At 43.2% G+C, this 12,996-nt stretch overlaps 1 protein-coding gene across 1 annotated transcript in view; it reads left to right on the top strand.

Annotated features, from left to right (window-relative positions):
- The window catches only part of dlgap4a (discs, large homolog-associated protein 4a), a gene marked incomplete at its 5' end in the record, with an annotated part of 78,176 nt that overhangs the window by 49,558 nt on the left and 15,622 nt on the right, over positions 1-12,996 (top strand). Inside the window, 4 exons of the mRNA XM_084067989.1 lie at positions 2,718-3,128; positions 4,202-4,340; positions 6,179-6,276; positions 11,222-11,427. Of these exons, the coding sequence (XP_083924115.1) occupies positions 2,718-3,128; positions 4,202-4,340; positions 6,179-6,276; positions 11,222-11,427 (854 nt within the window). The remainder of the gene's footprint in view (positions 1-2,717; positions 3,129-4,201; positions 4,341-6,178; positions 6,277-11,221; positions 11,428-12,996) is intronic.

The raw sequence follows: 12,996 nt of genomic DNA, 5'->3' as shown, positions 1-12,996 counted from the left end.
TGCGAGCTAGTTTATTGTTTTAAGGTTGTATTTGATTGTTCATTGTTGTGCACCTTTTCTTTACCCTTTGACACCGTAAACACACTGTAAACACTCCCTCCTGGGGGACTAATAGTGTCATCCTATCCTACAACGTGTGATGGTGTTGTTGATGGAGATGAATGGTGCGTTACAGCACATTATTTACGGGGTCCATTCAGCAGGCTACACCGATGTCCCTGTGATTACTCTCGAGCTCTGCTTCCCAAGCTTTGTAGCTCAAGACCCCAGAAGAGAAATTTCATGTTTCCACCCGGGACCCAATCGTAGAAAAAGTTATTATGAGTAGTTAACCACTTAACAGTGTGCCCTATTTAACTCTTTTACTGCCACGAAATAACACATCGTTTGCCATGCCACTGCCAGTGAATTTTTCGAGTGTTGGCAGAATCTGACGAGAAATCTCGTCGGTGGCAGGCAAAGAGTTAATAGTGAAAATAGTCGAACTACAAGCTCGCGTTGTGAACTTATAGTTGTTGTTTTTTTTGCCATTTATAGAACTTTCATTTTTTTTTTTTTTAAATTATATTTTATATTTAAAACAAATATATTAGTTTTATTTTTTTAAATTATCTTTTTTTTTGGGGGGGGGTCTTTTAAAATACGGAAAAAAATGGGTCCACGGCCCAAAAATGTGTCCCAACCGGTAGTTTGGGAAACGGTGGCCTGGAGTAGAGCAGCAGTGCTATAGGAGTGGCAGGATAAAGGGGGAAGCTCCCTGGGGAGGGACAGACTGACTGACTGACGTCAATGCATGCACACAGCAGGTAGTTTGTGTTCCGTCTGTCTCTCCCTAGGGAGGGACGGACAGACAGACAGACAGACAGACTCAGACAGACTGACGTCAGTGCACACAGCAGGTAGTGTGTGTTGTGTGTCCGTTCATCAAAGCGCCTGACAGCCTGTGATAGCGGAGGGGGTAAAAAAAGCTGGATTTGTTTTTCCACTGGGCCCTGTGATTTTTATGATTTTTATGTTGTTATTACTGTATGCTCAGTGTGCAGCACAATGCTCTGTTTGTGTGTGCGTTATCATCCTCTTATGAATCTAGTCCAGGGGTTTTCAACCAGTGGTCCGCGTATTGCAGGTGGTCCCTGGCCATGCATTCAGAATTAAAAAAAAAAAAAAAAAAGGAGTTCTCACTATATGGTGTGTGTGATATGACATGTGAGCTTTCCATAATCACAGTAATCCATAATCATATTCCATCATATTCAAGGGCTTTTGCTGAGAAAAGAGACAGACCCCAGTCACTTTCAAATTAGAGCACTGCAGAGGGCAGGTGTGTGTGTGTGTGTGTGTGTGTGTGTGTGTGTCTGTGTCCAGCTGACACTCGTTGACGCTCGTTAATGTTATAGGCATAAAAGCAATTATGCTTCTGCACTGTCAAATAGGCCAATATCTAATCTAAGATTAGTGGGACTCACCATTGAGTCACAGGACTCACTTCATTGAAAACAAACAAAATCACTGTTTTTTAGATATTATGTTGATATTATAGCTATTTTATTTGATTAGATATGTGATGTTCCTGACAATTAGTTGACTTTTGGTGAAAAAGCCTGCATATATCGGTATCGGTTGATATCGGTATCGGAAATTAGGAGTTGGACAATATCGGATATCGGGAAAGAAGTGGGGTGGGTCTATGATGGACCCACCACGCACAATAGTGGTGGTCCCCAGGTTGCTCTTAGTCAGGATGGTGGTCCCTGGGTCAAAATCAGTTAAACCCCTGATCTAGTCTACAACATGGGTCTTCAACAGGGGGTCCGGGACCCCAAGGAGGTCCCCAGTCAAGATTTACTACGGGGGGTGGGGGGGCTCGTCTTTGTGTAATAGGAACTTTAATTTGTATACATTAACCACTTGAACCCTAGCATCCCTATTCTGGGGAGGAACATTTGCCCCCCAAAAAAATAGCAGATCTACAAGCTCACACAACCTGTCAGCTATTTTTGGCAAAGAGGTTTGGTCTGTAGAGGGGAAAAAAGAGCAGACCAAGTATGGAGCCAAAGATCTGGTTTACAAAGTATCGAGGGTTTAAGGGGTTAAATGTCTGAAAATACACATGAACACGAATCCAACATATTAATAGAAAAGATAATGTGTAAACAAACACAAAACATGAATGTACACAACACTGATGTTAGTGCTGTCAAACAAGTCTATGAAGCTATCCATGAAATCTATAAAGAAGTTAATCTGTAACACATTTTTATACAATATGCAGTGGGTGGGGTCCCTGCTTCATCTCTCTCTCAGGGGGTCAGGTGTTACCAATGATACTAATGAAGGCTCTGTTCCATTTAGTCTAGCACAGTGGTTTCCACGACCCCATAACTCTGAGAGTGTACAAATGGAACGGGTCCATTTGGTTCCATTTGTACACTCTCAGAGTTACACACCAGTAAGGGTTCATTTGGAAGCCCATGAGGGTCCCTGGACCCCAACTGTAGACCCACTGGTGTAGCAGAGTGTTTCCAGGGAGCCAACATGCACAATATCAGCACCATGACTCTGTTTGACCAAGAATGGAACAGAGCCTTCATTAGTATCATTGGTAACACCTGTGAATGTCTTCACAATATGGCTGCTGTGAATAGAGCCTATTGCATTAACAAAAAAAACTCTCTCTTTCTCTCTCTCTCTCTCTCTCCACTCTAACCAGTTGGCAGAAGGACCAAGGCCCCGCCCCCCATCCCGCCTCGTTGCTCCGCCTCCTCCAAGCCTCTGATCTCGGTGACGGTCCAGAGCAGCACCGAGTCGGCCCAGGACACCTACCTGGAGCATCGCCACGACAACAACAGCCAATCGGGCGACAGCAACACCTCCTCCGACAGCCTCTGTAGCATCCGCACCGGCAGTCTGGCTAAGGGCCCCGCCCACCACCAGGCCCCCCCGTCCCTCCTGGCCCCCGCCCCTACCTCTGTCCTCGCCCCCACTGCTGCACCTGTTGTTGCTGCTGCTGCCGCCGTCGCCCCTGCCCCCGTCCCCGCCCCTCGTGAAGCCCCTCCCACCATCACCACCTCTTCCTCCTCCATTGTCACCTGCTCCTCTGTTGTCTCCACCTCCACCTCCTCCACAAGGTAGGTTGTAGTTTTGTATTTTTTATTAGTCATTTTTACCAGGTGCTCGAAGAGCGCCTGAGTCTACAAACAGTCAGACTAATCATTATCATTCGACACCTAGTCGCCACCTATTCATCATTGCCTGTCCTGGCTGTCCTTCACTCCTTTAAGCCAATGGGGAGACTTCCCCTTCGGCCCGGTCTTTAAGCCAATGGGGAGACGGCCCGTCCTCCGCAGTAACCGCCCTCCGCTCCCCTCATTCACACTGCAACAGTTGCTGCCTCAGGCAGGATAGTTAGCCTAAATGCTAGCGTGCTTCATTAGACCTAGTTTGGCTATTAAGTTATTATTTGGCCATGTTCACACTGACTTAAATCTTCGCTATTGTTGGGAAGACCCGTGTGCTGTCTAAAAATGTTGCCACCACTTATATAAAAAACATTATTAGCGTTTAGCGTCGCATATAATGTGGCCAGGTTTGGCGAGAAACAAGCAATCCGAAAAACAAGTAATCAGGTCTATGAAAACACACACACACACACACACACACACACACACACACACACACACACACACACACACACACACACACACACACACACACACACACACACACACAGCACCTGGTAGAATATGACTTTTGTCATTTCGTTCTTGTTTTGTTTCGTCTTGACTTTTGGTTTTCAATTTCAGTATAGTTTTGATTATAGACTATAAAAATGAATGGACAAAGCAACGCTATTGGTTTCTACAGACCGTAAATAAAGCCGATTGTTCAGGAATTTCAAATCCGCCATCTTTCTCGCGACATATCCTGCGCAATGCAACCAGACCGATATTGGTCGGGTAGCTTGTCAATCAAGGGCGGGTGCGTGGAATGAATGCTATTGGTTGTGTAGCTTGTTTTTATTTTTTCTGCATTTGTTTTCTCCCCCCCCCCCATATATTTTCATAATAAAAAAGTGCCATATATCGTATTGTATCGATATCGTGAGCCCAATACCGTGTATCGTATCGTGAAATTAGTGTATCGGCACACCTCAAGTTATTGTGTTACTATAATAACCCTGCTCCACCACCTCCTCTTCCAGTGTCACCTCCACCACCTCCACCTCCACCTCCACCTCCACCTCCACCCAGCCCCAGAATGACACCCTGAGCCTGGCCCCCGTCACAGAGAAGTCCCCCGCTGCTGAGCCCAAGAGGAAACTGTCCTCCATCGGAATCCAGGTGAGACCATCGATTCTTAGACCATTTAGACTGGTGAACGCATCCATGTCATTTTAAGATTTATTTGGCTATTTAAAAAAAAATGATGAGCATTTTTGCAAATCTTTGAATATATATTTTTTAAAGCAAACATTTCTAACTCTGTTACAATTTCTGGGGGGTCCCTGGAACAAAATGTTTTGAGATGTTGGTCCGCGGCCATATACATATCATTTTTGAAAACCACTGATATTGTAGCAACATAACATTTTCAGCAAACTGTTAGGATTTAGAAGACATTTGTAGAATCCGGCCCAGAAGCAAAGATTTGAGTTATAAATGTTTGCTTTAAAAAAATACATATTCAAAGATTTGCTCAAATGTTCACTATTTTTCTAAAATTCCAGATCTACAAGCTACAAACTTGTATAATCTGCTATTTTTGAATAGCCAAATAAATCAAAAAATTACACAGATTCTTTCCCGGTCTAAATAGGTTAAAAGGATCCCTGGCTAATAAGCCACATATGCCTTAAAGGAGGAGTTCACCCAAAAAATGACTTATTTTCTATCAATTGCACACCCTATGAAGCCTTGAATCCATGGATTCTTTTTTGTTTTTGTCGCATTCCTAAGCTAATAATTTGATTCTCGTCTCCTACCGGCTAATGTATCCGGTAGGAGACACAAAGTAGATTATTTGTGTCTCCTACCGGCTAATGTATCCGGTAGGAGACACAAAGTAGATGATTTAATTGTGTCTCCTACCGGAAATACACACGGTCATCAAATTATTGTCTTAGGAGTGCCACAAAAACAAAAATAAATCCATGAAATCAAGGCTTCATGGGGTGTGTAATTGATAGAAAATAAGTCATTTTTTGGGTGAACTCCTCCTTTAATGCCTTATAATGCATTATATTTTTCCTCTATAACTAAAATGTCAAATTAAAAACACCTTAAATATTTTATTTATTCTAGAAATGGCTCATCTTTTACATCAAGGGGGACGATGCCCGTCGCACGTTGATGTCGTAATTTTTGTCCATGTGTGGTCCAGCCCTATGGAATGTTATTAGCATGTCCTAATAGAAAAAATAACGTAATACTTCCTACGGTTAACACATTCACTGCCAGGTATTATTCATCCGCTTCATCCGCTTGTTTTACCTTGTTTTGACGATCTTTGGAGAGCCGCAGAAGCCACGCCGTGCACGCTGATGTAAACAGAGAGTGTCCGGGGGGGGGGCGAGGGAGGGTCTCATATATCCACCGGAGAAAAAACGTTGTTACCGCGATCGGCCATTTTGTTGCTATCGCCCATTTAACCCATTAAAACCTGAGGCGATTCTTACATTTTTTTTTTCTTTCTAAATCCTAACAATTTTTTGAAAAAAATCGGACTTTGTTTTTTCACGATTTAACCTCATAGCGCAGCACTCGGTGCCGCGCTATGAGCTTGTAGATCTGCTATTTTCAAACATTAGATCTGCATCGCGACGCGTTGTGAGCTTGTAGATCTGCTATTTTCAAACATTTTAGTACTTTTACTTTTGGTACTTTCGGTATATTTTGATGCCAATACTTTTGTACTTTTACTCAACTAAATTTTGAATTCCGGATTTATAACAGCACTTCTACATTGCAGTATTGATACTTTTACTTAAGTAAAACATTTGAGTACTTCCACTGGTCCCACCAGTGGTCCCAACAGAACGTATCAGTTGTGAGATTGAGTGTTTTGCTTTAATCCCTGCAGTCTGTACAGTACAGTATGTCTGGGCTAACAGTAACAGTTCACCTTGTTTCACGGGCACCGCATTAGATTGACTTGCTGTCGTTCCGTGATCGATTGACAGGTGGACTGCTTTCTGCCCATCTCCAGAGAGGACCTCCTCCCCCTCAGCGCCCCTCTGAGGTTCCAGTCCGTTGGCGTGCAGGTGGAGAACGGCAGGCCGTGAGTCACGTCCGACATTACACACACACTATACAAACCATGTCCCTACTTAACCCATTAACTCATTGAGTGCCCAAATTATTATCTATTTCTGGCCATTATGATTTTTATTTTATTTTTTCAAAGTAAAAAAAAAGTGCTTAGGAAGCGAGATACAGCCTTTTTAAGTTATAAGTTAAACAAGGAGTGGATGGAGCTGCACATCTTCAGATGATGATGATATCTTGGGTTAAAAAAAAATAATAATAATTTGAAACACGTTAATGGCACGTTGCACCATAGCGGTAAAACACGTGAAACACGTTAATGGCACTCAATGAGTTAAGACCCGAGGCCGCTTCTAAAAAAAAATCTAAATCCTAACAGTTTTTCGGAAAAAAATATGAAAAAAATATTTTCACGATTTTTCAAAAATAGCAGATCTACAAGCTCATAGCGCGGCACTCGGTGCCGCGCAATGAGCTTGTATATCTGCTATTTTTGAATAGCCAAAGTGTAAAATAATGCTTTTTAGCTCAAATCAAAAAGTGACACAGATGCGTTCCAGGTCTTAATGGGTTAAAGGAGATTTCCGGACTAGCCCTTTTCCTTACCTTTTTATATGATATTATCATGTCCTAGGACGAGTGGTACAGTAGAACATTTTCATAACTCCCTCCCGAGTCCACCGCAGCTAAAAACCTGAGCGAACGGTCCATGCGCTAGCTCGCGTATTTTTATCGCTCTAATCTTTTTTTTGTTTTTGGTGATCATATCTGACTTTTTTTTATTGACAGGAAACTCTCCGCAGTGTTTAGGTTAGATATGCCTCTCCAGAAGTCTCGCAAGACGAGATTTCACCCGTGATTTCATCCAAGTCAGTTTGTAAACACTACTACGGTGGCCCGTTTGGGACAAAAACACTGTGACGCAGATATGCAGTGCTCTAGTCCAGGACTCTCTGAAATCGGCATCGGGCCCAAAAAATCTGCCATCGGTCAGAGTCTAATGCTGTGACCACTATTTGCCTCTGAGGCGTAGCAGCATGGTAGAGACCATGTGGTCGAGACAGACGGCATGCTAGAGCATACATGGACAACTGGCGGCACGGGGGCCACATGCGGCCCCCACCTTCACTTAATGCGGCCCGCAGGTTAATATCTGAATACTGATATATTATTGACTTCAGCTGTTACAATTCCAAACATGCAAACATGACCCGCTTTAATTACTTCAGTCTATATTAGTAGCTTAATGACAACATTCTATTGTCTTTTTTATGTCCAATGTATTTGTATTTAAGTTCATAAAGTTATCATAAGTATAACTAAATGCATTTGAAATTTAATACAAATGTTACTTTTCAGGATTCCAATTAAAAAATTGCAAAAAAACATTTGATTCCAATTCAAAAATAGCCGATCTACTTGTAGATCGGCTATTTTTGCTACTTTTGTGTGACATATGAATGCCAAAAAAAGTTTAAATACGGAGAGACAGTATATGCAATGTGGCCCTCCGGAGTGAGTGTGGAAATATAGTGGCCCTCTCCATCATCAAAGTTGCCCACCCCTGTGCTAGAGACAGACAGACCGACAGCATGGTTGATACAGCATGCTAGATACAGCATGGTAGAGACAGACAGCATGGTACAGCCACCAGACGAGGTCATGGTCCATGTAGCAGAAGCAGCGGCCCAGGGCTCTCTCTCTCTCTCAGATTGATGCGATGTTGTTTTGACCAGAGCAGGACCAACATTGTGACAGTCTGCCCGGTGCACTGGACTCTAATGTAATCACATTAGAGCCTGCTAGCCTGCTTCACAACTCTTACATAATCGCCCGGCGCAATCAGTTGAGCTAATGGCTAATCATTTTTTGCATAATCGTTCAAAGTCCTTTTCATTCGTCTGTATAAAACCAGCTGGATGAAATGGAAGTGAATAATGTTATATTTCTATCGTTATTTTTCACTTTCATTGTTGTCCATGCTTTTTTAACCATTTTATACCCGGTGTCCCTATTTTGGGAATTGAGTCAAAATCACACATTGTTCATACATTTCCCCAAAATAGCAACATATAATATTATTAAGGATATGACCTGTTTTGGCCCTCGTACACTATTTATTTAGATTACTGGTACCAGTGTCATTGTCAGTCATGACTTTGAGTATCTAATTTAATTGTCATATCTGCACCGTGCAATTCTTGTTTTCAAAGCCTACAATCCTTTATATTTTTGTTCCATTGCCAAAATCATTAATGGTGATTATTTCTACTGTATGGCAATTAAGCACCAACTAAAATGTTCATGACGGCACTAGTGCAGTGTAGTTTAATACAGGAGTTCTCAAAGTTGGGTCCAGGAACCACCAAGGGGTCATTGATTTGAGTTCCAAATGGACCCTTACAGGTCTGTAACTCTGAGAGTGTACACATGGAACCAAATGGACCCTTACGGGTCTGTAACTCTGAGAGTGTACAAATTAGGGATGGCCAACCGGTAACCGTTACACGTTAACCGCTAAGAAATAGGCTCTATGCACAGCAGCCATATTGAAAAGAAATTGGGCCTCATCTTACTTCCTTCACAGGTGTTACCAATGATACTAATGAAGGCTCTGTTCCATTCTGGTCAGGGTGCTGATATCGTGCATGTTGGCTCACTAGAAACACTCCATTTTGGTTCCCAAATGGCCCCTTATGGTGGGTGTGTAACTCTGAGAGTTATGGGGGTCCTTGAAAATAAGACAACCACTATGCCACACTAAATGGAACAGAGCCCAATTCATTCCCAATATGGCTGCTGTGCATAGAGCCTATTGGCAACCGGTTAACGCTAATGGCAAACCGTAAAAAAAAAAAAAAGGCCAAGTCTACACCCGCAACCACACGTGACTTCCACTATACTAACACTAGTGAACACATAATGAAGAGTACGCAGCCAACGTTGTGGCTGCTAATCGGGTGAACTGCGACTCAGTTCCGGGGTTTGCACGTACACTGCAATTGGCAATCAGCGATGGATTTAGCCTGTTTTTGCATCGGGTTATTGCTGCAGCAGGTCGGCTAGTCAGGCACTTTAACCACAGCACCCGTGCATGCAAGGTACATTATTTTTAATGTGTAAATAGCGCATTATATTATGTGGGGGGAAAAACGGGGTATTTTTAGAGGTGCCAACCGCTCTATATCTGACTTTGTCTGTGTGTCCGTGTGTCTGTCCGGGTGTGTGTCTGTCCCATAAACAAATATTGATGACAACATCAATACGGGGCTCATCAAAGGCACCGCTTCCTTCACACAGGGGTGTGATTTTAATTTTTTTAGCGGTGCCAACCGCTCTATATCTGACTTTGTCTGTGTGTCGGTCCGGGTGTGTGTCTGTTCGGGTGTGTGTCTGTCCCATAAACAAATATTGATGACAACATCAATACGGGGCTCATCAAAGGCACCGCTTCCTTCAGACAGGGTGTGATTTTTTATTGGTAAACAGCGCTTTTTTTTGGGAACACATTTCCTTAACGGTTAATGATCAATGATGTCTCCATTTGGCCATCCCTAGTACACATGGAACCAAATGGACCCTTACGGGTCTGTAACTGAGAGCGTACAAATGGAACCAAATGGACTGTAATTTGTACACTCTCAGAGTTATGGGGATAGTCCTTGAAATAAAAAAAGTTTGAGAAGCACTGGTTTGACATAATCACATTAGCAGGCCTGCCTGCTTCCTCTACTGTTCTGTGTCTCTGAGGGCGTCTGCCTGCCTGCCTGCCTGTCTGTCTGTCTGTCTGTCTGTCTGCCTGCCTGCCTGCCTGCCTGCCTGTCTGCCTGCCTGCCTGCCTGCCTGCCTGCCTGTCTGTCTGTCTGTCTGTCTGTCTGTCTGTCTGCCTGCCTGTCTGTCACAGCATCACATTAAAGGGATAGTTCACCCAAAACAAATGTTTTTTGTCGCATTCCAAAGCCAATAATTTGATGACCAGCGGACTGGTAGGCAGCGGTTCCGGTAGGAGACACAAAGGAGACTCTTTGTGTTTCCTACCGGAACCGCTGCCGGTCATCAAATTATTGGTTTAGGAATGCGACCAAAAACTAAAAAAATATCCATGAATTCAAGTCTCCATGGGGTGAACTATCCCTTTAAGCTCTCTGTTTGTGTCTGTCTGTGTCTGTCTTTTGTTTGTCCTCTTTTGTAGACGTCTGTCCCCTCAGCTCCTGTCATGCTCTATATCCTGTCAGTCCAACTCACTAATGGCTTCAAACCATTGTGGTGTAAAATGACGAACTCAGCGTTTCGTTTCCCCCTGTAGACAGTTTCAACATGATGTTTTTGCTAGCGTAGTGATTCTCAGTGATATGTAATATGCATTAGCAGTGGTGGAAAGTAACTGAGTACATTTACTCAAGTACTGTTACTTAAGTACATTTTTTTGGTATTTTTACTTTACTGGAATATTCCCAATTTTCAGTAATTTTACTTCTACTCCACCTCAGAGGCAAATATTGTACTTTTTACTCCACTACAATTATTTTATTTTATGAATTAATCTTTAGTTACTAGTTACTTTTGATTGTTATTACAAAACATACATTAACCATTTCAGCCCTATATTTCGACCATTTGAAAATAGCCGATCTACGAGTTCACAATGTGTCGCGATGCGACGTATTGTGAGCTTGTAGATCTGCTATTTTCAAAAGATTTTGTATACATTTCATACATTTGAAAACTTGTCTAATGAGTACTTTTGGTACTTTCAAGTACATTTTGATACCAATACTTTCGCACTTTTTGACTTAATTTTGAATTCCGGACTTTTACTTGTACTTCTACATTACAGTATTGATACTTTTACTTTACCACCACTGTGCATTAGGCCACGGAACCCCATTTGATAACATTTTTGTGTGTGTGCGTGCGTGTGTGTGTGTGTGTGTGTGTGTGTGGGTATGTGTGTCCAGTTTGAGCCGGGTCAGCAGCATGGCCTCCAGACAGAACACGGAGACGGACCCCCAGGAGACCCCGGACGACGCCCCGCCGCCCCCGTCCGACATGAACTGCAGCGACGCCCATCAGACCCCCAACGGAGAGAACGACAGCAGTACCATCGCCACCCCCCCCACCACCGCCACGGAGGCCCTCAGGGTACCCTGCTCCTCGCAGCAAGGTTATTGGAGTTTTTGCATCTTTCATTGGTTTTTGTTTTTATTTAGTTTTTACCTTTTTTTGTTTTGTTTATCAATTTCAGTGGGTTTGCTAGTTTAGTTGTTTTCTTTAGTTTTTTTTTATTTGTCAGGTGTGAGATTCAAAAAGTTAAGGAAAATAGTGAAAATAGGCTCTATTCACAGCAGCCATATTATCACTTCCTTCACAGGTGTTACCAATGATACTAATGAAGGCTCTGTTCCATTCTGGTCAAACAGAGTCAGGGTGCTAATATTGTGCATTCCACTTAACACATTCCACTTAACACATCCACCGCCAAGGGCTAATCACAGAATTTACTCACCAGTGCCAAGGTTTTTTTGTTTTTTGTTTTTTTCACGTCGCCATAGACCTTGTTAAAATCCATAAAAGTGAGCTCTGCTTTGTTTACATACATCGCCGACATCTGCCTGCGTCTCCCACTGAAGACGGCGTGTCAAACGGGGCAGCCATGTTTGAGTTCTGACCGTTTATGTTAAATGCGAGGAGAAAAAACTACAAGGGCTAAAATGGAGTTTTAGTGTGCGCCTTAGAATGGAGGCCAACGGGAAACGAAAAACGGGATCGCAAATAGTTCCGACTTCCAGTGGTGTTACACTGAAATGTGCCGTACCGAAAATTGAATAAAGTTTGTTTTTTTTTGAAAAAAAGGAAAAAGCACCCGGAGCGTAGGGCTACGGTCTCGGCGCTTAACAGTTGGATTTAACGGACCGTAGGACTACGTTCTTGGCGGTTAATGCACAATTCACTGCATTCATTCACTGCCAGACTTATTTCTGTCTGCGTTTGCCCGCTGCCAGCGATTTACGTTTTTCTTACCTTTTCAACTGGTCATAGAATATGTATATCCATGTATGATCGATTCCAGGACGGTTGTTAAGCACGGAGGGTGTCACTGTGCTGCCGCGAGAAGAAAATAAAAACTCACACGACCCCCCCTTCGCCTGTTTCCGGCCGTTGAATATAGCATCTGTCATAAATGCACGTTTGTCTAATCTTTTCAACTGGTCACAGAATATTGATATCCATGTATGATCGATCGCCCGACGGTTGCTAAGCATGGAGGGTTTCACTGTGCTACCGTGAGAAAAAGGTCACCGCCACCCCACCTTCCCTTGTTACAGGCTGTTGAATATAGCATGTCTCGCCAAAATGCAGGGGAAAAAAAAAAGTTTTCCCAAATCGCTAAACAGGAAGTGGATGGAGGAAGAAATCTTGGGATCACGTGATCTCCTGAAAATGGTCACTCAGGTGATAGAGAACGGCGCCATCTGGTGGAAAACCACTGAAAACAAAAAAGTCGCCAAAGTCAAAATCAAAACGCCATGTATCAGAAACGCAGGATCCGATCAGCACCGAATTAGAATCGTATGTCGCACGGCCTCCTTGTGTCCCGGCGGCCTTTATTTCACAATTCTGCGACATTCTGGAGTTATTCTTCTGCTGTTGGTAGTCATGGCGCTCAGTTCCCACTTGATGTCGTGTGGGAGCTCAGAGTGCTCCAGACCGCACTGAATAACTGCTAGCTTAC

The sequence above is a fragment of the Gymnoscopelus microlampas genome, assembly GCF_963454915.1.
Source record: "Gymnoscopelus microlampas genome assembly, chromosome: 10".
Lineage (NCBI taxonomy): Eukaryota > Metazoa > Chordata > Actinopteri > Myctophiformes > Myctophidae > Gymnoscopelus > Gymnoscopelus microlampas.
The sequence above is the reverse complement of the archived record's forward strand: the minus strand, read 5'-3'. Positions and strand labels throughout refer to the sequence as shown.